The 20776-nt window shown below is 41.5% G+C and overlaps 1 protein-coding gene across 5 annotated transcripts in view; it reads left to right on the forward strand.

The window, feature by feature from the left end:
* The window catches only part of col16a1 (collagen, type XVI, alpha 1), a 176917-nt gene that overhangs the window by 37644 nt on the left and 118497 nt on the right, over positions 1-20776 (forward strand). For 4 of the 5 annotated variants that reach the window (XM_088090134.1, XM_088090133.1, XM_088090137.1 and 1 more), the window contains exons 4-8: positions 2574-2663; positions 11368-11458; positions 11559-11625; positions 12049-12199; positions 19152-19266. In XM_088090134.1, the coding sequence (XP_087946260.1) occupies positions 19191-19266 (76 nt within the window). In that variant the 5' untranslated portion in view covers positions 2574-2663; positions 11368-11458; positions 11559-11625; positions 12049-12199; positions 19152-19190. Of the gene's footprint in view, positions 1-2573; positions 2664-9609; positions 9650-11367; positions 11459-11558; positions 11626-12048; positions 12200-19151; positions 19267-20776 lie in introns of those variants that run through there. The other variant, XM_042506500.2, reaches the window with a different exon arrangement.

The raw sequence follows: 20776 nt of genomic DNA on the forward strand, positions 1-20776 counted from the left end.
GTATCAGTGGACCATTGCAGCAGTGCTGTGTGGGCTTCAGTGTAAGCCACAGCGAGGCAGCTACTTACACTACAATCAATACTACTAGGCCCTGTTAGGAGGGAATCGATCAGCTTAGGACTTGATGTGGAACAGTCTCTTTCTCTCTGTATCTCTCTCTTTCTCTGTCTGTCTTTCTCTATTTGGCCTCTCTCTGTTCTCTGTCTCGCACCATCATTGATCTTGAGCGATGATAGCGAGCATATCTTCTCTGTAGGGGTGAATAGGTCAACGCTAAACCCTCTGAGACTCTTAATGACCAGGACAATGTGTGGAAAGAAGGGCGGCAGAGAAATAACTCTCAGGTCTTTATGTTGACCGTTCAAGCCACACACGCCTGAGACAAAGACAGTTTCTTTTTTGAGGCAGGCTTCTGTGCACCGCAAATGCTGAAAAGACTTTGAGTGGAAAATATCACCTGCAGACCTCGCTGCTGCAAAGGGTTGGGCTGAGTCTGACTTCCCCACAGCGGGGTCTAGCTAATCTAAACTAATTGCAAGGACCACTGATGCATATGAAAGAGAGAGAGAGGACGTGAGAGGGAATATGCACAGACAGATGCCAAATGAAAGGCACTATCCTGCTGCTGCTTCTTGCCTACACCTTGATGAAGGACAGAGAAATTTAATCCACATTCTGCAATACTTGATGTGTTTCAGCAAGACGAGGAATGATGAAGTGTGATTGCAACTGAAAAAATAGTGTAAAAATTCATCTGTCTTCACTGGTCGCATAATGGCTATCATTTCACTTGTTCTTTACTCACAAAACTACAAGTCAAAGCATCTTTTTGGCTTCAAGTCTGTTTTGTGGGTAGGACTGGCTATTGGTACTCAATATCTTTAAGATATTGACCAAAATAACCCAGTACCAAGCAGTATCAATACATCTCCAGTAGGGATGTCTTAAGGGAATATCTCTGTTCTTTTAAGAGTCCCGTGTTTGTTGCTCTGGCCGCCTGTCTCAGTAACCTGAATGATCCGTAATCTGTTGACCATTTATTTTCTGTCTGCACATCTTTTTGGCAGATTGCGCTTCATTAATAATGAATTAACACAACCTAAAAGATTCATTATGGACTTACAGATTTAGTTTCTTGAGGTTTGGGAGTGTTTGTATGGTTTGTTTTGAAGCCCTGTGCATTAGGCTAAAGAAAGATTAGAGTGGGCACTAGCATTGTCCTCACTAAGCTTACATTAGCGATAGGATAATGGGCTGAAAATGATAAGGTCACCAGTTCCTTCCCATTGTCCAAGGGCTAGTTATGGGAGCTACCTTATTGTCACACTGTCCTGAGATTGCCCACTGGTCCCCAAAACTCTAGTCCTCCCCATTCATCCAATGTGCAGAAGATGCATAGAATGTGATATCTGTTGAAAAACCACATTACATTAGAAATTTTTTTTTTTTTTCCTTTTACCTGAAGTGCTATTTACCAATCTAGATTGTTTTGATGTGAGTTGCAGTGTTGGAGATATCCGGCAAAGAGCTGTATGCCTTCTCTCCAATATAATGGAACTAGATCACACTCTGCTTGTGGAGCTCACAACACCAAAAATAAATAAAATAATTTAAAAAACTCAATACCATATCTTTTTTTTCCAGAAATCATGACCTGATTCCAAGGATAATCCGCAGACCTTTTTGTGAGCAGTTTCATGTTGGAACTATTTTCTTCCTGTAGCTGTAATAGCTGATTGTATAAACATGCAGAAGAAACGTGCGTTTACTCACAGATCAGATGTGCTTATTACAACACAATATGTAAACATTGATGGCGTCCTCTTCAGCTGAGTTGTATCGTTAGCTACTTCATGGCGTTAGGTAAGCTATATATATAACCAGGTCACGATTTCTGTAAAGAGACATAGCTGTACAGTTTTTTGGCACTACAAGCTGAATGCCATGTAGCCCCATTATATTTGACAGAAGGCAGACATTTTTATGGTTGATCAGACAAGAAAATAGAAATCCAAAGATCAGAAAGAGACAGGGGGGGTCACTAGATAAATAAATGAAATTTTGTGACACAGGACTGATATTTTGAGAGATCAGATAAAATCACAGATATCTGTTTTCCTCTTAAATATGTGACCACTTTAGCAAACTCTAAAAGCCTGAGGCAGAGGCAGCATGATACCTTTATAGTGCTGGTGCAGATTAAGCTAACGATTTGTCAGTTACAAAAAAAGAGAATGAATTTTGCCCATTATTTACTTGCGGAATAAAAGCAAAGGAAAGGAGAGAAAATACAGCGTGGCAGTCTGTCTAACCCACTTTCAAATCCTGTCTGTTATGCCCTGACACACACAGCAGTCTAAAAGAAATGAAAAGACGTGGCAACATAAGCTATGGCAATACGCGGTTTGATTTTCTGACAACAGCAAGCAGCTAAGTAAATGTCTGACAAGTAGCTTACTTTGATGCAATTTAGCATGCTTCTTAACACATTTACTAGCAAATATATACAAATAGTCTGTGTTACCTAAATATGAAAAAAGTTTGTTTCATTGGCACTTTTTCTTTCATTGCAGGTATTAAGACAGGAGACAGAGCAAAGTGAGTGTGAGTGAAAGTGAGAGGGTATGCAACATGGTGACAAAGGAGAGACCTGAAGACTTGAGGTGGGTGCCCGGTTTGAAACAGCATTGGCTATATTGTAAACCTTACACACATACACAGCACATTGTGTTCATACTACTGTCATAGAATTGCATGGACAAAACATACAGTTTTCCCGAAAGGAGGACAGCCGTGCCCCCTTCTGTTTCTTTACCAAGCAGTTTCCAACTCAAACTTTTGCCCTTGTACAGGATCCATCATTGGGGTGGGGAAATTAGTTGAACTTGCCACCATCTGATCCTTTGTATTGGTAGTCCCGCTGATAACATGCTAGCAAGCTCCAAAAACAAACCTGTTCTAATGATCTCTCAAAATGTTAGAAGTTTTATTGTGTGCTGAAGCTAATTATCCGAGGATGTGGTGGATTGCTGTTGAGATAACGAGCCTGGAAGGGACAGCACAGGGCCACCGTCTGAGCCCTATGTTAATGAGCCAACTCTTTCATTAAACCTGCCACCATCGGCTGTCAGAAGTATCCTGAACTCCTGGTGTGCTTCGTTTACCTGGCGGACAGTTCGATTAGCCTAAAAGCCTTCGACTCAGGGCTGATTTACATTTCCACTGTCTGATTTTTGGGGATGTAGACCAGGATTAAACCTCCCAGAGATGTACAGTAGGAAATTGTGTAAATCTACCCATCTTGCGGATGACTATTCATCATAACTTTTTTGTTCACATACAGAGAGTTTCAGGTCCCCATACGGTTGGTTTCACACGGCAGTGAGGTTACAGCTGAGATACAAAGCACTGTTATTGCTCATATTGATGTGATTATAAACACCCTGTGGTTGTGGTTGAGCATGCGCAGCATGCAGCGTGCAGATATTGATTCAGTCAGACACTTGCTGTGGTATGTGTTTCGTATGCGCTTTATGACCTGCTGTAATTAGCTACAGACCCATTGAACAACATGCAGATGCCTCTATATCCTCTTTATATTGCCTTGTAAAACTCTTCATGGTAATGCAGTTTTGCTTCAGCTACTGCAAATCAGCTTGTGCTTTTGCATGCAAAGGTATGCAGTATGTGTGTGATGAGTGTGTTTGGGGTATGCGTGCGCACGCTTTTGCCAGGATAAACTATCTTAGCTGATAAATACAGGGAAAAGTCTTGGGTGATGCTAAATGGTAATATGTATTCCAGGGGTGTTTCTGTAATCTCTTAAAGTGCAGTTTTGCATTTGAAAGCAGATTGGATGCCCATGCAGCCCCTGGGCAATTAGGAGGCAAGTGTCAACAGTCGACCTTGGCCAAGTCTTAATGCTCCTTTGGCTGTCTCCAGCCCTTGAACTAAAGACATCTCTTCCTGAGTCCTTAGAGAGAGCAAAGTGAAGAGGGTTTTTTGTAGAGCTGCTTGCCCCCCCCTCCCCGCACATCTGCAATAATAAATAGATTAATGTCTAGTATTGATGGAAAGCAATACACCTCAGAGGAAATTTCGTTTTCCTCCGTGACAATGAACCAGCAGAAGTATTAATGATAATGATCCTGAAACTAAGTAGTCAGTGCTGGATGGCAAAAACTGAAGCATATCAAAGGTTCAGTTTCAACAGAAATGTTACAGTTATTGGCAAAAAGGAGTTTCTTATCAGCTTCTTATATAATATATAAGAAAATACTCATTAGCGTCAGCTGTACTTTGTTAATTAGCAAATGTTAGCATGCTAAAACACTTGTACACTTGGTAAACTTTATAGCGGGGTTACTCAGTTACTTTGACTGGGGACCATTTTTGAAAAATGACAGGAGGCCAGGGGCCAGTCTTAGCAGCCCCCTTTCTAGGATTTTAGGACGTTTCCAGTACTTTAGGACATTTCAAGGTTGTTACAGCATCTCAATGATTTTTAGACATTTCCACGATTTGAGGACTTTTTTAGGATTTTTGGATGTGCCTCACATTTTAGGACAGCAGGGGCTTAGCAAAGACCTCTGTCTAGGGGGTGCTGGGCATCCTCCACTTGCACTTTTAATACACTTTTTATACACTCTCACACCTTATGTATGCCAAAATTACAAAAACAATTTTTACTGTGAATTAAAAAATTGTTGGAGTCCGTCGGGAAACACATTTGGCCCACAGGCTGTAAATTAAGTATCATTTTAGCATTGTTATTCTGAACATGCTAGTATTAGCATATAGCTCAAAGCACTGTTTGGACTAAATCTCACAGGGCTGCTAGTATCCAACTCTTAATCTTGTTTTCGGTTGACTTTCACAAAAAGTATCTATATAATAACAAATTGTTACTGGCATGGAAATGGTTGTCTAATAAAATATCCAATTTTCTGCAGTGTCAGAAGGAATATTGATGTGCATTCCTTTAGCTGTGGTGGTAATTGTGATATCTGAGGAATATAAATGAGCCAATAAGCCTACTCAGTCTTCAGTAATTGTGTGTTTTGGACAGCACACTGTTGACACAGTGCTGTAGAGATTCAGGCAGGGGCTTGTTGGTTTAGCAGCTGCACAGGTGTGGTCAGGTACAAATTTGGATGGAATACCATAGTGTGAACATCAGGAATTAAACAAATGAAAGACATCCACAAATATGCATATCCTTTACATGTAAAAACAGGTATTCAGAAGTTGAGCATTCAAAAAATGGACCTGTCGATTGTCGAGAATGGTAGAGTAAGTTAGGAGAAGAGAGAAGAAAAAATCTGAACAAGAAGGTTGTCTGTGTTTAATGTGGAAAATGCATTTGGCATACTGAGAGACTCATATTAATTATATGCAGCATGTTTGGAAAACCTGGCTGGAAGAAAGTTCTTCTCTTTCAAGAAGTCCTGGAAGCAGCGAGCTCCCATAAACTTCTGAATAACGTGGCCTGGTGATCATGTGACCACACACACTTCCTGGCTCCAAGTGAAACAAACCCTTTCCAGAGTCCAATGGAAAACTACCGCTGCAGCTACTGTATGTCCTCCACAATTTTTTTGGTCTCTCTCCCTCTTTGTGTGTGTCTCCTTGTATCTCTCCCCCCTCTTCTTATTAGTCTGTGTCAGCATATTCCACAGACCCATCCCCTTTCTCCGCCTTTCGAACCTTTCTTCTGGATGGAAAGACTGAGAGGAGGGTAGGGGGGGAAAAAATGGCGTTGTTGGGATATGTGTCAGTTGGCCAAATAGGCTCCATATGCTGGTCGTCATGGTGCAGGATGTGGCAGACATAATCTACTCCCACTTCATTTCGTTTTTTTTTTTTCTTCTTCTCAAGCCTCTCTATCTCCCTCAGTAACTATCTCCCGCTCTTTTCTTTATGGATGCCATTCCTTCTCTTTATTGTGCTCTATTTTGTGCTTCCCTCCAATGTCAGGACAGGCAAATTAGACTTTAGTAACGTATTATGGTGCCTCGCTCCCGTCTTAAATCCAAAGTGTGCCTTGTTGTAACTTAAGTTGCCGGTTTGCTGCAGCAGTGGGAGTCTGACTTTATTCCGTGGCTTATTGCAGCAATAACGCAGACCAGCAAACTGTGGAGCTCTACACACACACATACAATGTTTTATTCATGCTAAGCTGAAGCCTCAGTTACATTATCAGTCAACAAGAGCCAGTGTTGGGTATTAAGCCAATTTACTGCTACACACCGGTGTACCGAGGCTTTTAATGACTATCAAAACAGGAGACCCCTCGCACTAATTCAGTGCTGTGTGCTAGTGCTATGTTTTGTACGACTGCCCATCTATAAGCATTTGTGGCTATCTCTTTCCTCATTGATTGACTGATTTATATCGGCACTCATGCTTGAAATAGAATCCACTCCTCTCTCTGCAGTGAAGATGCAGGGACTCGCCGAGTGTATCTTCCCCTCTGTTTTGTGTGTGTCGGATTTTCCGAGCGCATGTGTAAAGGTTCATTGACTGCAACTCCAAGGTGAATGCAAAAAAATAAAAGAGACATAGTACGCTTCTTTCTTTCTCATTCTCCCTCCACTTCCTTTCCTCACCCACCCAAGCTAGACCCAACCAACACCCACCCACCCATCCTGTCTATTCCCCTCTTTCGGTGCTCCCTTGCTCTCTCATCCCTCATCCTCTTAGGGAAGCACGGGAGCATGCAGTGGAAATAACAGAGCCAATAAAGACACTGCCAGAATCCATCCACTCCCTGCGCCTCACATAGTTGCTGAAGTAGAGAAAAGCCCCTTTTACACAACCTGTTCAAGGCGGGAGTGCTGTTATTCTGCCTCGCTGTTCTGTATAAAACATGCAAACGTTGATTGGGAAAACAGAGGTGTTCCGCCCTGATAGGGATACTTTGGCGATTTTCAACCAGCTTTGCATCAAAACAGTGTGGGTAGTATGTGTAGATGAACTGTGGTAAACTTTCTCTACCTTACCTGTGTCCAGATATCCCTCCTTCACCCCCAGTGAAAGTCCTCCAAATGATGTAATTTATGTCATTAGGAGGAGTTTTGCTGGATCTTGTGGCTGTTGCTCAAACTACAGACTGTACTTCTACATTTTCGTATTGCCCGCCAACCACTGCCAACCCTGCTGCTGCCACCATGTTCTCAAAGAGTACAGCGCTGATAAAGCGCCCGCCCCTCTCCCCGTCTCTCAAATTCGGACCGAAATCCAAACAAATGAAAAAACTAAGCAGTGCTGATTGAATATGAATCAAGGTTACATTACCGGACTACTTATTTCTCTTCTAAAATGTTTTCATAAACATGTTTTAGCTTTATGTTTTACTGTAATACAAGCCATTGCTTCAGACCTACCATTCCACATTCCGTCATGTAGCACCAATTTCAAAAGTATTTGTCTCTATACTGCAGAGATGGCCTACTTTTATGTGAGGGCCTTCTTTATATTGGTGAAATACTTACATAAGCCGCCAGCGGAGGTAGTCACAGAGCTGAGTTGATGTCTATGGAAAAGGAACACTATGGGCAGATGCTGTTGTGTTAAACGTCACTCCTGGTTTGCCTCAAGAATGCTGGCATGCTATCTAAAATTACACTCTGGTGAAGCAAAGCAAAGCCAGCATAATGGTGGATCTGTTTTATACAGTATTACGGAATCTCTGTGTAAAACGGGCTAAACAGTGGTTGGATTGTCTGAGAGGGGAATAAGGGGAGGGAAAACAGAGAAGAGTCCACCTCTAACATGTCTACAGTCTACATCCTCGGTGGTGGTGGAGGAGAGGATGCAGGAGGCGTAGGCTTGGAAGAAGATGAATGAGGGAGGAAGGAGAAGGAGGGCAGGAAAGAATGAAGATGAAGAGACTTGGATAGTGGGGCAATAACTCTGGGAGGAAACATGTGCACACACATATGGACCCCCCTCCCCTGACGCCTCATACTTACCCAGGGGTACGTGCGCCGGTCCTGGAGTACCCCCTAGAGGGCTTTGCAACAGGTGCAAGCTTTTCCAGCCACACACTTCTTTTGAGGTTTTTATGTTTGTTAACAGAAAGCTCAAGAGTGTTCAGATGTAATCAGACTGGATTGCTCATTTTTAATTTTAGGAACTTCAGAGAGCTTAAATTAAGGAGACCTACTTAATTCTAAAAGTGGTATTCAAATATGGAACAGGTGCATTAAAAGAAAGGCAAAGCAGAGTTAAAGTTGAACATAAGGTGAGGCGAAACTTAGTGCTGACAGAATAAAGCTGGTAAGAGCGAGACCCTGCATCTCGTAAATCAAACGCTTTCAGACCACCATACGATGCTGGTTGACTAAGTCATTGATCCTCCGTTTCAGAGATGGTCCCCTGCCGAGAGCTAGAACTCAGCCAAATCCACCAACCTTACGCCGTAGGTGTGATTGTAATGTATTACACCGTCACACGTGCACACACTAATGCACGATATATATACACACAGCCAGTAAAACTTGGACCAGTCTAACCGGGCCATATTCAGAGGCCTTGTGTGCCCTGTCAATTTGTTTAACAACAGCGCAGACCGATTTGAGATGAGGCCAATTTTGTAGCAACCCGCGCCTCCCTCAAGGCTCTGAATTTTTACGATGATATCTCAGTCTCGGATCCTTCACAGCAATCTTTTACTTTGTTTTATTGTTTTTCGTCTGCCTTTTTTTTTTTTATGGTGAAGCATTTATGATCGCGTCTCTCAGGGTTGTCATCACAATTTAGTCCCACCAGGCGAGAATATGAATGGCTCATATGCATGTGAACTGGAGCATTTACATCAATTCTCATTGAAACTGTAGTCGCATGCCGCTGCGTGGCCTGATTTTCTTGTACGCAGAGAGGAGCTGTGAAGAATTGGAAGAAGAGACAAATCTGTTACCCGTATGTAGCTCTCAAGAGGCCTCTGAAACAGCATCCTTTCATGTATAATACAGAGACCTTCAAAATAATTGCCTCTTTCTTGTCAATCTTTTTTTTTTCTTTTTTTTCTCCCCCCTCACACACGCACACAATGCTCACAGCACCTTTGAAGGAAAGGTATAGTAATTATTATACGAAATTTTCTTCTGCATTGGAAACTTTGGAATAAAGTACTTAAAGCATTAAAAAAAACTTTGGCAGAGAGATTTATCTCTGCTTCGTAATCAATGACATTTATCAATGATGAAAAAGTGGATGAGGTAAATAGCAACAAGTGGATTATCATGAGAGTGTTTGTGAGGCAGCAGAGACAAAGTGTACCTGAGACAGTGTGTGAAGGGATTTTACTAATGCAAAAGGTTTCTCTCACCATATCTTTTGAAGATGCATTCAAGGGGGTATTTTGTTTTTCTGGATATGGAAAGCTAATGGACCTTATCCTTTCACTCTATAAGATTAAACCTTTTATGTACGGAGGCAAGGAGAGCCTGTAAAAATTTGAATCTTGTAAGCGTACTTACAGAAGTCCCCATCACAAGATTGACCTGAGGCAGGGAGACAGAACAAGCGCTCCTGCTTAGACAAGACACGCCCCTCTCAGGTGCAATCACTTCACCCAGTGGGAGGTTATATATATACTGCTTTGCTCCCTTTGTTTCCTGTTGCTTCACCATGTTGTGTGTGACCTGTAAGTGATTTTGATATTCACTGATATTCTTGTATCATTGCACACTGTTTCTCTTAAGATGTTTGATGTAGTGTTAATAATGTGTTGCTTACGCTGAAAAGTTTGAACCACACACACATTTAGAAATCCACAAAGACAATAAAATAAAACAGCTCTGCACTTTCAAACCTTGGACTCCAGCCCCATCTATGGTTCTCTAAAACACGCCCAGCATACCCACTAGCCATTAGATTTAGAGAGCAAGAGCCCAATTGTGATATTTAAGCACCACTTAATTTTTCAGCATTTAAATATTTTTACTTTGAAAGCCCTGCGTTTACATTCAGGTGGCTTGAATTTTCATGAGTTTTGCAGTAGCTTATTTCAAGTTGTAAAACAAAATGAAAAACCATGATTCAGTATTTGTTTGAGGGTTGTTTGAGTTTCAAGTGCCCAGCATTCAAACAACTACAGCCATGCTCTGTGGCTGTGTTTGCAGTTTGCTAACATCAGCCTGCTATCATACTCACCACAACATTGTGTGTTGTAGTGAGCACAACGTCAAATTTTGTCAAGTATTTGATCATAATACAAAATAGTGCGCATATGGATTTTTTTTCCTGATTATAAAGCTTGATGAGATTAAGGGATCACCAAAGTTATTGCAGTTAATTCTGTGGAAACATGTCTACACTAAATTTCATGGCAGTCTATCCTTTGGTTGAGAAATTTCACCCAAAGCCCCAGATATCAACCTCATGATAAAATGGTTTCCAAAATCATCTTGGGCACCACCAAATTTCCCTTTTTCAAGGAAAACTATTCATTTAAAAAAAAAAAAAAATCCTGTCGAGTTGAAAGATAAATGAATAATTGAGGTTCTCAAATTGGATAGTTGAAATTCAGCTTCCAAAACTCAGCATGAAAAATTCAAACTTGAACATCATGTCTGCCATGTATAAGCCATTGTCCTGTCCTCTGGGTGCTGGAAAAGGAGTCCTGTGGCAGTCATAATGCAAGAAAAAGATATTCAGATGATTGGAAACCACTGACAATTCTTGACTGCATTTTCAGAATATGTAAAAAAAAATAAAAAAAAAATGAGTTGACTTCAAACTACATATATCCAAGATTTTTAAAGGACAGTATTTAATTGCTATTTAGTTTTATTTTATTTCAATATAAATATTCAGCAGTGGATCGGTATCAAAACATGCTGTTCAAATTATCACAGCCTTTCTTTGCTTCCATATTAATGTTCCACCAGCACACTAACACTTGTCTAGATGTCCCACAGACAGGGGCCAAGTTGCTTTGTTTCTGCCAATATTTTTGTTTCAAAAAGTCACATCTGGGTAGTAGTTCAAAAGGTTGCAGCATTACCAGACAGCTGCAAAAGTAATTGGAAATGGAAAAGTCTTGTTTTTGTCATACACTTCACCAAGATGTCGGGGCTTCCCTTATCATGCCGTTTGAACTTTTTTTTCTTTCTCTGAGCTAGAGGTTAAAACTGATGAGGTAAGATAACAGCTTGATAGGGAAACTGACCTCTGAACAAAGGAGATAAATATATATTGAGCATAATATATATCTTTAGCACCTATTCAGCCACTGCAGAGGGGTAGACACACATAAATCAAATGCCAAAGTGATATTTATTCTCCTCCTGAACTATTTGCTTACTGACAATAAAGGCAGAATTTATGTGGCTATTAAGACGAGTGTTTCTCAATGGTCAGGGGCTGCAACCGAGGCCACTTTATGGATTGGATGCAATAAAACTCAGTGATAAAACAATATGGAAGCAGTGGACCTGACCGTCAATCAAAGGTAAGTATGATAAGCAAGTTCATTAATTTTAATGGTATAAATTCTTCTCAATAATGTGCCAGTCGTGCTGTCATTATCTGTATTTCTTGTCTTAATACAGTGCTTTAACCCAGATGGAGTGGAAGTTTTCCTCACCCTCCAGTAAGCCATGAATCAAACAGTGAGAGGTGAGTGGGGGAGGATGCGGAGGTGGGGGTGATGGTGGGGTGATGGTGGGGGGGTGGAGGGTACAGAGAGGGTAGAGGCCTGGTAGAGAGATTAGAGAGATGCCCCAGGCTCATTTTCCAGCACTGTGGACAAGGTGATGTCACCACACGTTTCACTGAGGGATCTCCCATAAAGAGGGAGAGACAGAGAGAGAGGTTGTTGAAAAGAGACAGGAAGAGATAGGCAGGGGGAAGAGTTTGAGACTAGGAAAGAAAAAAAGGAAGGAGAGAACGAAAGCAAAGGGGGAGGGGGGGATAGAGGGGGGAGAGAGACATTTGGGATTTGGATTGTGCAGCAACGGGAGAGAAAGAGGGGAGGGGAAAAGTTAGACACGGACAATCGTGCAGTAACTTTTTTCTTCTCTCCTTTCTCTGTGGAGGAAGACTCCAGAAAAAAAAGTCATCGGGACAAAAGGCACACTGGATTACATTTGAATTGCATCTGCATCGCCCCTCAAGATTCCCCTGGATACATACAGGCGTTTATTTCCGGATTAATGTGGTCGCAAATTTGTGGATTCATCAATAGTTGAAGGTATGGCTTTTATGGACGTGTTAGCGATAGTTGAAATGTTCTTTGCAAGTTTTAAAAAGTTTTAAAGAAACGTCGCAGCAAATGTGGTTAGGCTGTAGTTTTTAAGATGACGGCAGTGAACTTTATTCTGAAACTTTTGCAGCATCGCATGGGAATATCACTCAGTAGATGACCCAGTACCACAAACTAACTGTTGAGTCACTATTGAGCATATCATGCATGGGGGATTCTTGACGTGATGCTAAAGAAAATTGATTTTAGGAGGTAAAACATAAGCATGGTAGTCTTTTACAGCTGTAACACTGTGTCTTTGAGCGCCCATATCAAGGTGAAAATGTATGTTAGCCCATAACTCTCAGATCTTGACACCAAGTGCTTTGACGGAGTTTTTAACTTTTTTTTTTGGTCATATTTTTGCAAAAATAATAATAAAAATTTTAAAAATCACAAGAATGACAAAGACATGCATTGCAGAGAGAGACAGAAACTGCACTGGGCTTATTTGGAGCCTCCACCTAAATAATGTAAAAATTTTAGTAGGTTCTGTTTAGTAGGCAGAATTCTGACCCTTTTAGTGTTAAATCACTTTTTATTTATCTTCCTGGATCTAATAAATAAACTATAGTTACAGAAAGGATGCATTTTCACCATCTTTTTGAGTGGTTATAAACTGATAAGCCTGAAGTATCTGAAACTGTGCTTAACTGGCATGAACTGAATATGTTATGAAACTGAAAAAAAAAAAAAAAAATCGCCACGCTGCCTACTACCACCACCCAGTTTGGAGCCAGGAAAAACCCTGTTAATACAACACATTATGAGCTGACTTGTTACTGTAGATCCTCTAGGCTTGCATCCAAACCCCTTGTGGCACGGAAAAGCCTCAGAGCAGCACCGTCTTTGGATCTGCTACATGCATATCATTCACACTGAGTAATGTCTGAGCCTTCACACTGCACTGATTTGAGATCAGTGTCCACAATCTTGCCTCTAACTTTACCTAGGGGGGAAAAAGTACATGCTGAGGAAGAGGCTTGAATGCCACAGTCGCATCTGTTTTTCTCATTACTCAGGCATCCCCTGTTTGCTGGTTTTTGCAGCCTGTCTTGAACGTTTTCTGGGAGTCCCCCCTCCCCTGCAGAATGAAGAACAGCTCAATGTTGCTTATATTTAATTCACCAGAGAGAAAATCTGTTCTATTTTTCTGATCACAGGTGTCAGTCTCCTCATTGTGTTACCTCTTCACCCTCCGTAAACAACAGATATCTTTCCTTTGAGGCTCATGTCGACAAAAAACAATCTAAAAAGCTTGGAAACCCTTGTATGGTTCAGTATCTCCTGGGACTCTGTAGCCCTGCATTAACAGGTTCTACTCACTCTTCAGACCCTGGGGAATGTAGTCCTGCAAACATTACAAATTAGTGTCCTTGAATTTTACTACACATTAAGTGTTGCCCACTTAACCTGCAGCAGGCTGCACAGTTTAGCTGCGGGCCTTGCAGCATCTCTTTCATTTATTACTTCCAATTGTATCCTTTGCTGTGGGCCTGCAGCTGACTGTATCATCCACTTGACTTTTTGCTTATTCAGGGCAACAGTGAAGTGAACATTAAGCTATCAGAAATGGCAGCTTTCAGCAGGTCATCCGCCTGCTGAAGGATGACTCAACCATGCAGAGCATGGACGTAAGGCCAACCACTACGCCATCAGAGTAGGCGTCACTTTACATGATTACTTTTGTACGTGGAACAAAACTGTCCATGGAAGTGGAGCTTTGAGCCGAGGGAGGGCTCTATGATTTAACGCTCCTCCTATTTGTTCACCATCTGTGACTATGCTGGCTTGTTTCTCATTCACAAATTTCCAAGTGGGTTGAACACAGCCCAGTATGTAAGACTAGTAAAAACTTGCCTCAGTCTACCTTTAGTGTGTCATACAGCTTTGGATGATGCCCTTGCTAGTTTGTAAGTACCTATTGCTCCCAGTCAGTGGATATCTGGAGTGTCTATCAAAGCCTCGGGGCATCTTTTGTTACTTTTATTCATGCAGAGTTCCCCTTTGTAACAGGCCTGCAATGCACTCTCAGGTTTGGCCTGAAGCACATTTAAAGTTCCAGGAGCCAATGTTGCTGTATTGTTATGTTTATGATGACATATCAGAATTACTGTAAAGTGAAGCTTCTGAATGTCAAAAAACATTCAACAGAAATGCTCTGATATGTCCTATCTGGCAAAAAGAACTCCAGGCGTGACTGAAAAGATGGCAGCATATTGACTGATGTCAACATCCATCATTCTCTTTTTTTGCCATGCTAGCAGCATGGCTCTTTAGATGGCTATGTTGGCCTGTCGGTCCATCACTTTGCTTCAGACTGAAACATCTCAACAGCTATTTAATGGATTTCTCTGAATTTATTTAACAAATAGTTCCCCAGAGGATGAATCCTTATGACTGCACCATAAACAGGTCAAAGTTATTTCTTATCCTGTATCTATATATCCTATATATTAAAACAGTACCTAAATATGATCCCGTATCACCCAACACCCAACCGAGCCGTTAAACAGTCCCAAAAAGTTACACGATACCTAAACGACTTGACTAGACATCATTGCTGCATCCAGGGCTCAGCACCACCCAGGACAATTGTGATTGATTTAAAGAAACACAAACAATCCACAGCATTTTCCCCCTATTGTAGTGCTTACTAGGACTGCCTCTTGAAAGTTGGTCACTCACATAATCACTTCGAAACCCTCCGTTGGCTGAGCTTTCTTCAAGTCAAAAGGGTTTTTGTCTGTGCAGTGTACTTCTAGGGACTTTTTGGTCCCCAGATTTTGGTGTGGAGTGAGTGCCCTTTTGCGCTACTCTATGCCGCTGCAGACATGCAGACAATGGCTTGGAGGGAGAGAGAGACTGCACTGTAAAGTGAGGAATGGTGAATTTACAGCTCATGGCAAGTTAATACAATACAGTCTCTGGCTTTTCTAGAGTGTGGGCAAAACATGGTTGCACATTAGCGACCCATTGTTAACGCTGTTAGCTTGTTTTCTATATAACATAAATACTGCTGTTATATAAAGTCTATGCTGCTGCACTGAATGTTTCATGGAGCCCATTCAAACTTTAAAACTTTGTATGAAAAACAAAACCAATTGTCAAATATTCATCTATAACAGCTGAATTTGATTCAAGTGGCATAATTCTGAGTCAAGCCCTAGTGCTCGCTTTCCCTAAAGCCTTGGTCATACTCCAGGATGGACACGTACAGCTCCAGACTCACATTGAATCACTCAGAAGGAGTCCACACTGACCCTTGCAGACTTGGGCAGATGATGTAATTTAGGTCATGCTCATGATTATGTGGAAACCATGAATTTGTCTGACTGTAGACTTCTATTCTTCTTGTGGTTGCAGGGCTGTCAACTATCCAACAATCATTTTAATTATTTTATAGTAAGAATAAACCCAACTCAGAACTAAAAGCTAACAGTTGTATTTTCAGGATTTTGTATACAAAAGCATTTGCCTTCTTGGGTGCTTGCTTCTGCTTACTCCAATAGTACATGGTTTTCCAATGGCCTGTGTCATTGTGTGGAAGCCAAAATTCATGTCTGTCTGACAGACTTCTTGCGTCTTTCTGACTGCACTTTCGTACCTCTGTCACCCTTTGCCTTCTGTTGCGCAGATGTTGTACTGTATATGAATGTATGTCAATGTATGCTTGCATGTCTAACTGTCTACTCATTATGCAGCCCCTCTGTTTTATGGCTGCATTCCAGTCAACGTTTAGTGGACTTTCCTACACACCCCCTGCTGAGAGAGGGCTTTCTCTGGAGGATTCATTCAGGGTCATGACCCCCACAGTCAGATCACAATGTTGTTTTCACTGCCCAGCACCCAAACCAGTATTTACGGTTTATGTGTTTGTATGTGTGAGATAGAGCAGGGTAGATTGGAAGCAGACACCCGGGAGTGAGCCGTCCATCAATCTTCTTGCAACAGAATTCTGGGAGAGACAGCTGAAAAGGCAGTGAACCCTCAAATATTACATGACTGACAGATTTATGCAGAGTTCTCCAATTTAAACAGATGGAAAGGAGTCTAAACACTGGGCTACTGGTTCACTGTTATTTAATCATCCGTGTCTGGGTGGCTAATAAGCAATTCTCTTGTCGGGCCATAGAGAGGACATGTTTCATTTAACTCTGTCAGAGTGTGTTCCTCCAAACAGGCTTGTGTTGGGGCTGTTGTTCCATCTGTAAGCACTGGCAATGATGATGAAATGTGTGACAACAAATATTGCTAAGCATTGAGCTGAAATTACCTTCATTGTTATAAGGGACAATATCAGTGTCTTTTTTGTCAGTGTATTCATGTCATGAAAAGTACTGGAACTGGTAGCTCTACTGGAAATAGAAAATAGGCAAAAGGTCTACACCTGGTACCAAAATGATTCAGAACTCGGTCTGCATCTTTTAGGCAGATTCATTGTTGTGAAAATGACACATCCAAGCTGAAATGATGAGGCCTGTGTTGTGATTGTGGATATTGGTCACCACCACTGTCTGCCAGCACTTGTCTTCAGGCTTTTAGTGCTGGAAGACTTTCAAATATGTCATTGTTTTCCTTTCTGTATTGGCTTCGTACTCAGTGACCCGATCACTTGCAGGCCTGCTTACCGGGCTCACGGCCAGTCCAGCGTCCAAGCCCAGTGGCCTAACCCCGTACTGCCTTTATCTGCCATGGCCAGCCGGGTGGCCCGTGAAGCTGCAGATGCGAGTGCAGAGAGAGGAGGAGAAAGGGAGACATCCATAGCAACACATATTAGGAAGCCTATTAAATTGTTTTGGATTATGGCCAGATAATAATAGCAATGAGCTGTAACTTTTCCCTCAGCCTGTGTTCTCTGGACTGTGATGCATTATGTATTATGTACTGTGAACTTTCTTATTATTGTGATCATGTGGCATGAAGCCTATAATAATGGCTGCAGCTTTGGAGTGCTCAAACTCAGCCGTCTAAGGCTTTGATTAACCGTGCACGCATCCAACTGCAGGGGAAAATGAAAAAAGAAAATTTTTTTAGTTCACTCTTATTGCTGTTTAGCTTGCAGCTACTTTTAAATAAAGTGTCAGTATAAAGTGCCTCAGGGATGAAGTTTTTCTGTAGGCCAACCTGGAAGCCAATGTCGCCCTGGTTCCCTCGTCAGAATACCTATAGTCTTTTTTTCTGTTGGATTTTGGATTACTGCAGAAAATAAGCTCTCTGGTAAACAAACCTTTATGATGCTGACATGTTTTGTTCAACCAGATAATCTTCACTATTGAACACCACTTTTAAGATTTTTGACACCTGGTAAAGTAAAAAGCTATTGTTGCGCGTAGCGTGGCATGATGACATTCTGTAGTCTTATTCAGCCACTTGTTAGCAACTTTCTGTTTTGAGACACATAAAGGCTTCAAAGTTCTTGAGTGGATTTACTGATGTATTTTACGTTGTAGAACAAAACATCAAAGAATCTTTACCTTGTGTTAACCGCAGACCTTATTTCAGACGTCTGGCCAAGAACCCATTAAAAAAAAACCGATTTACTTAAAGACAAGGGAACCAGAGATGCTAACATGCTAATTCATTTCTAGGTTTTAGGACTCATTATAGGCGCTCTCTGTTGTCACAGATCAGTTGTGCCATTGCATGATTTGACAGCGTATTTCCTCTTCTCATAAAATGGTAACCTGGCCTTTTAAAATGGAATAAAACAGGGGAATCAACCTTATATTTGAGTCGACAGCCCCCAAAATTGAATGCAAAATTCACAATGTGGGGCATGTCAAGCTGTCCTCGTTATTTCAGAACATAATTTGAAACGCTGTCCTCCACCACATTGTCCTGTTAGCGGCAAGCTGCAGGCAGTCAGGTCAGGCTAGATGGTATTCACACAGTATCCTCCACTGGGCAGCAGCGCCACATTGTGTACCCTCGGGGAGCGGAGGGGTCATTTCTCCTGGCAGACCGGACAGGTGTGTGCGCAGGGACACAGTCTGCTTGCCTGCCTGCCTTGAGGGCCCTGCTGTACCTGTAAACACTGCAGAGTTATGGGGTCCTCACACATGCTAGGGGGCAAGTCCAGGTCAGCTGGGATGTGTTTATGCGAGTCAGAGTGGGCGGTGTTGGTCTGTTTATGTGCATACATTCTTGTGTGTGTGTATGAATTAGGGATTGTAGTGAGGGAGACAGAATGTAATGATTATTTAGACGTGGCATGTATTTTACTCTCTGTGTGTGTGTGTGTGTGTGTGTGTGTGTGTGTGTGTGTGTGTGTGTGTGTGTGTGTGTCCTTGTTGTTGGGCCACGTGGAAGCATCTGGTGTACACAACCACGGCTCCAATGGAATAGTCTCCAGATGTGTTTGTGTGTTTTGGCCCCACTGTGTGTTTGACTCTGGACCAACCAGCCTGCATGAAAATCATTTTACTTTCATGTGCGCATCTTGCTTTGTTGCTTTGTTGTTTTGGTATTTGTTTACAGCAGCATGCGTATATTCTGTTTGAGTTTTAGATTTCTTTCCTGGATATGGTCATTTGTGTGTGTGCACACTTAAATGCACTCATTCAGACATATTCACATGCATGTGTGCTTGTGTGTAGCAGCTGCCCAGTCAAAGGCCAGCCAGATGGACAGGATAATGACTATGATCAGACTTTATAGAGTTACACTCCTTAATGAGGGACATTCTGGTTAATTCATATGCCACTAACAAAGCCTGCATCATACCACATAATTAAGACATCAACTGTGACTAACTCATAAATATACATCAATTTCTATTTAGGAGTCAAGCATAATGTGCAGCTGTCTGCAGAGCGAGCAGACCGGGTGGCACTCTGACAGAATGAAGGAAGAATTTGACTTTTCTGACTTTCTCTTTTTCTGTTTGTTCATCCATCAGCTGGTGGCCGAGGTGAGCTGTTTTCAGAGGAGTAAAACCATGTGGCTTCTCCTCTCCTCTCTGACTCTGTTGGCCCTCAGCTTTGGATCATGTGACCCGCTGGCATCAGAACAAGGTGAGTTTCCTCTTCTCTGCTGGAGGATCTAGAAATGTAAGTGGATATGCAGGGTAAAAAAAGTGAACCTTACATGAAAGACGATATTTTGCTTTATTATAAGGAATATTATGACATAGATGAGAAAATGGATACCACTCTCATATCATCTGGCTTTTGTATTTAATGGAAAAGGTTACAATCACCATTCACTCCAAGGATAAATGGCTCTGCATGACCTTTGGCATTTATTGGCTCTCGGAAATATGACACAAATATTTAGCTCCTTTGCTGGCCCGGTGCACCGGCAGGCCACCACTAAATACTGCCCATCTCCAAGCAGCGCTGAAATGTCGCTCAAAATTTAGTCTACACTGAGTTTGAAAGAGAGAGACTAAGTAGGTATATTTTCCCTCGCCTCCATGCTGCTTTCCTCTGTTTGCTACCCCGTTTTACGGCCTGCAATTCTAAGCTTACTAGCTGTTAGCTGTAACTTTATATTTACCATACACATAGAAGAGTAGTATCAATCTTCTTATCTAACTCATGGCAAGAAAATGAGTAGGATCATACGTTAAGATGTTGAACAAAACAAGATTTACAAATAGGATTAAAGATAATGTTAAGATGAACACTCTAGGTATCGCATATTGGGTGTACAACAACAACAACAAAAATTCCCTGCATTACATTTATAGCCTCTGTGGAGCTCTATTACACCATACCACTGAAGCTATGAATAAAAATGTTAAATGGTAAAGGTCACAAAAAATACTAATTTCTGTAGCCTAACTGCCTCTCAAAACAGTCCCCGTATCTTAATTTAAATGCTAAAAACACAATAAAGCCACAAAACCATTCTAACAGTTGTAACTGGGACCAATTTCCAATCTGAAGTCGTATGCTTGACCAGCTTGTCACGGTTTGAAACCCATCTGAGTTTGATGGAACTGTGTTCGTCTGTGTCTGACAATGCGTATGTGCCCTGTGTGTGTGATAGGACCCAAGGCTGCGATGAAAACGGACTGTTATTACAGCTTATGTGCGTTGTGTGCTGGTGGCTGTTGGTGGCGGGGTGGTCAAGCTGTGGCAAGAAGGCGTGTGTGCTTACCATGCGTGGTTGTGTCCCTCTTCACGAGCCATCAATCACTGAGTTTCTCTGTATATGTGTAGGAAAGGCATGAGTTTTTTAAGATTTTCAGTGTCTGTATATGGGTATGTGGGATTGCGAGAACGGGGAAATGTTAGGTTGTGTGTTGGTATGTTAGGGAGAACGTTTTCTACTTGTATCCAGGTGTATGTGTATGTTTGAGGTAGAATTATTTTATATTTTGAGGGCTTTTCTTTTCTTTTTTTAGTTTTTGGGTGTTTTATTATTATTTTTTGATTTTTAAGTTTTGGGTGTTTGGGAGTTTTTTCTGGATGATTTTTTTTCTTCTTTTTGAAAATAATTTTGAGTCTTGGGGTGTTTATCTCTTTTTTTTTTAAAGATTTCTCTGCATTGAGTTCTTTTACTTTTAATACTTTAAGT

This window comes from Plectropomus leopardus, chromosome 17 (genome assembly GCF_026936395.1).
Source record: "Plectropomus leopardus strain MGB_pleo_1.0 chromosome 17, ASM2693639v1, whole genome shotgun sequence".
Taxonomy (NCBI): Eukaryota; Metazoa; Chordata; class Actinopteri; order Perciformes; family Serranidae; genus Plectropomus; species Plectropomus leopardus.